General features: G+C 49.3%; 1 protein-coding gene and 1 long non-coding RNA gene across 2 annotated transcripts in view; both read left to right on the top strand.

The window, feature by feature from the left end:
• The window catches only part of LOC103381219 (uncharacterized), a 15,984-nt gene extending 14,818 nt beyond the window's left edge, over positions 1 to 1,166 (top strand). The window contains exon 3 of the long non-coding RNA XR_521767.3: positions 999 to 1,166. This is a non-coding gene — a long non-coding RNA (uncharacterized LOC103381219). The remainder of the gene's footprint in view (positions 1 to 998) is intronic.
• Positions 1,167 to 1,442: 276 nt separating this feature from the next.
• Positions 1,443 to 3,084, top strand: part of extl3 (exostosin-like glycosyltransferase 3) — an 8,259-nt gene continuing 6,617 nt past the window's right edge. Inside the window, exon 1 of the mRNA XM_025056832.1 lies at positions 1,443 to 3,081. Within this exon, the coding sequence (XP_024912600.1) occupies positions 1,484 to 3,081 (1,598 nt within the window). The 5' untranslated portion in view covers positions 1,443 to 1,483. The remainder of the gene's footprint in view (positions 3,082 to 3,084) is intronic.

Consider the following 3,084-nt stretch of genomic DNA (forward strand, 5'->3'; position numbering starts at 1 on the left):
GACCGGTTAGGGGACCCCGAGCCCGCCATCCATCCTCCCAGCCTTTATACCTGCCCCTGTCTGTTGTGTGTTCAGCAGTGCATTTGATAAGCGCTGTTTGGCAACTGGCCGATCGGTTGACATCCTCGAGGCCTGTGCTGTGGTGTGGTGTTACATGAGCTATAGGTAGACGGCCCTTTGTGTGCAGAAAGAAATATATTGTGCTGAAAAATATGATAATAGTTGTGAAAATGTAGGCCCCTGAAGGGGGGGGGTTTGTACCGCTCGCTTTCATTACCTGATTTTTTTTGTTTGTTTTTGATTTGAGTTCACCTTAAAAGAGAGACTCGGTCTGTGTTTACCTCGTCTTCAAGCAGTTCTGAAGAAGATGACGGATTTTACTGATCATCGATCAGTAACAAGAGCTGCACACTCTCCTCTGGCAGCCCTGAGAAAATGCTGCACCAAAAAATGAAACTTAAAAATAGAAGAAGAAGAAATCAGAAGAAAATCCACAGATTGCTGATTCTGATTCTTTTTGTACTTTTTCTCTAATTTGTCCAGACTGGAGAAAATAGTTTTCCGTCGTGGCAGGGTTATCGGGGACACTCTGGTCATTTGAGTCAGTGATGAAGTTGGGACGCAGCAGTGTTTGGATGAGCTCTGCTGACGAGCCCGTTGGTTGTCTGCTCGTCCGTGTCGTGCAGATTAGTGGCTGGCGAAAATATTCAGCAGAATTTGTTTTTTCTCTCTTGGACGGTGGATGGCGTAATCACAAAAAGAAAAACGATATGCAGCAAAAACAGGAACAGCTGCAGAGTCTTGGTTTTTTCAGTGGCAGATTGTGCAAACCCAGACAATAGATGTTAGAAATGTTCTTTTAAAGTGTCCTTGACTTGAGAGCCTTTAACATTCAGACTACAGAGGAGGAGTCTGCAGAACCAACGTGGATCAGTTGATGGCATTTGATTATTTTATATATATTTTCTAACATTTTTCTTATTTCTCTTTTTTTTCAGGTCTTTATCTGAAGGAGACGAAGATTTCTAAATAAGCACACAAGAAAAAGAACAACCTTCCATCCCAGCTTTCTCACCCACATGTGAGCAGCCATGCTCTCTCTGCACCACCCTTCGAGGGGCACCCCTCCGTAGTCGGATTTTTTTTTTTTTTTTTTCACATTTATTCTTGGGAATGGTTATATGTGGTGACAAAAATGACATTAGGTTGCACGTAGGAATGGTTATACGTGGTGACAAAAATGACATTAGGTTGCAGGAGCTGTAACACGTTGGACGTTTGGGGGTGGAGGTGAGGAAATATCTATTAGACACTCGGCTGGAAAATAACCTGAAATGACTTTGACAGAAGGACACAGCTAAATCCCATTCTGATGATTTAGTGTCCTCCCCTCCGCCTTGCTGACAAGGTTGACCATGGCTGCTGCTGATCCGCATAGCAACAGTTCCTTGGCGAGACAAGGAACGGACTGAGGGAGTTGACAATGCAGCGTAACGGTGGTGGGATAGGTGCCGGTGGCCAGCCATGGGTGTTGCGGCGTGTGCGTCTCACGTGGCTCAGTTTCATGCTCTTCTTCATTCTCGTCTTCTTCCCGCTGATTGCCCACTACTACCTCACAACAATCGACGAGGCCGGAGGTCCCGACAATCGAAAGTTCGTGCCTCGGCCCGGAGGTGAACTGTGCGAGGCCAAGCACGTGCAGGATCTTTGCCGCATACGTGAGTCGGTCAGCGAGGAGCTGCTGCAGCTGGAGGCCAAGAGGCAGGAGCTCAATGGGGAGATCGCACGACTCAACCTGCGCATCGAGGCCTGCAAGCGCAGCATCGACAGTGCCAAGCAGGACCTGCTGCAGCTTAAAAATGTTATCAGCCAAACAGAACATTCTTATAAAGAACTGATGGCCCAGAACCAGCCAAAGCTGTCGCTGCCTGTCAGGCTGCTCCCAGATAAGGAAGACCCAGGGCTGCCTCCACCCAAGTCTGTCCGCTCCTGTCGCCTGCGGTCCTGCTTCAACTATGGACGCTGCCCTCTCACATCAGGGTTTCCTGTGTACGTCTATGACACGGGCTCTTATCCGTGGGGGGGCTACATTGACCCTCTGGTGAAACAGGCCTTTGCAGCATCAGTTAAGAGCAACATTTATGTAACTGATAACCCCAGCGTTGCTTGTATTTATTTGGTGCTCGTTGGGGAGCTGGAAGAGTCCTCCGCCCACCCTCCGCCTCCTCCGTCAGAGTTGGAGAAACAACTAAAAGCTCTCCCTTACTGGAGGTCTGATGGACACAACCACGTACTTGTGCATTTTTCAAGAAAGTCCATGACCCAGAATTTTCTGTACAACGTGAGCACCGGGCGAGCAGCGGTTGCTCAGTCCACCTTTTTTGAGCAACAGTACCGCGAGGGCTTCGACCTGGTCGTGTCCCCTCTGGTTCACGCTCTCTCCGAACCAAACTTTTTGGAAGTTCCCCCTCAAGTGCCAGTAAAGAGAAAATATCTTTTTACCTTTCAAGGAGAGAAAGTGGAGTCTTTGAGGAGCAGCCTACAGGAGGCGCTCCCTCAGTCTTTCGAGGAGGAGATGGAAGGAGACCCACCGGCCGACTATGATGATCGCATCATCGGTACTCTAAAGGCGGTGCAGGACAGCCACTTGGATCAGGTGCTGGTGGAGTTCACCTGTAAGAGCCCTCAGCCGACTCTGCCGACTGAGTGGGCCCTCTGTGGACAGAGGGAGAACAGGCTGGAGGTGTTAAAGGTTTCTACCTTTTCCCTGGTGATTACTCCTGGAGATGGACAGCTGGTATCTTCAGCCGGCTGCGGAATGAGGCTCTTTGAGGCTTTAGAAGTAGGAGCCATTCCTGTGGTGTTGGGAGACCATTCCAAACTGCCGTACCATCAGTTCATCCGCTGGAGTGAAGCCGTCATCATAGTCCCTAAGCCTCGAGTCACTGAACTACATTTTCTCCTGCGCAGCCTTTCAGACAATGATTTGTTGGCCATGAGGCGGCAGGGACGCTTTCTGTGGGAGACGTACTTCTCTACCTCGGAGAATGTTCTCAGTACCATACTGGCAAGCATCAGGACCAG

The sequence above is a fragment of the Cynoglossus semilaevis genome, chromosome 7 (assembly GCF_000523025.1).
Source record: "Cynoglossus semilaevis isolate Cse_v1.0 chromosome 7, Cse_v1.0, whole genome shotgun sequence".
Lineage (NCBI taxonomy): Eukaryota > Metazoa > Chordata > Actinopteri > Pleuronectiformes > Cynoglossidae > Cynoglossus > Cynoglossus semilaevis.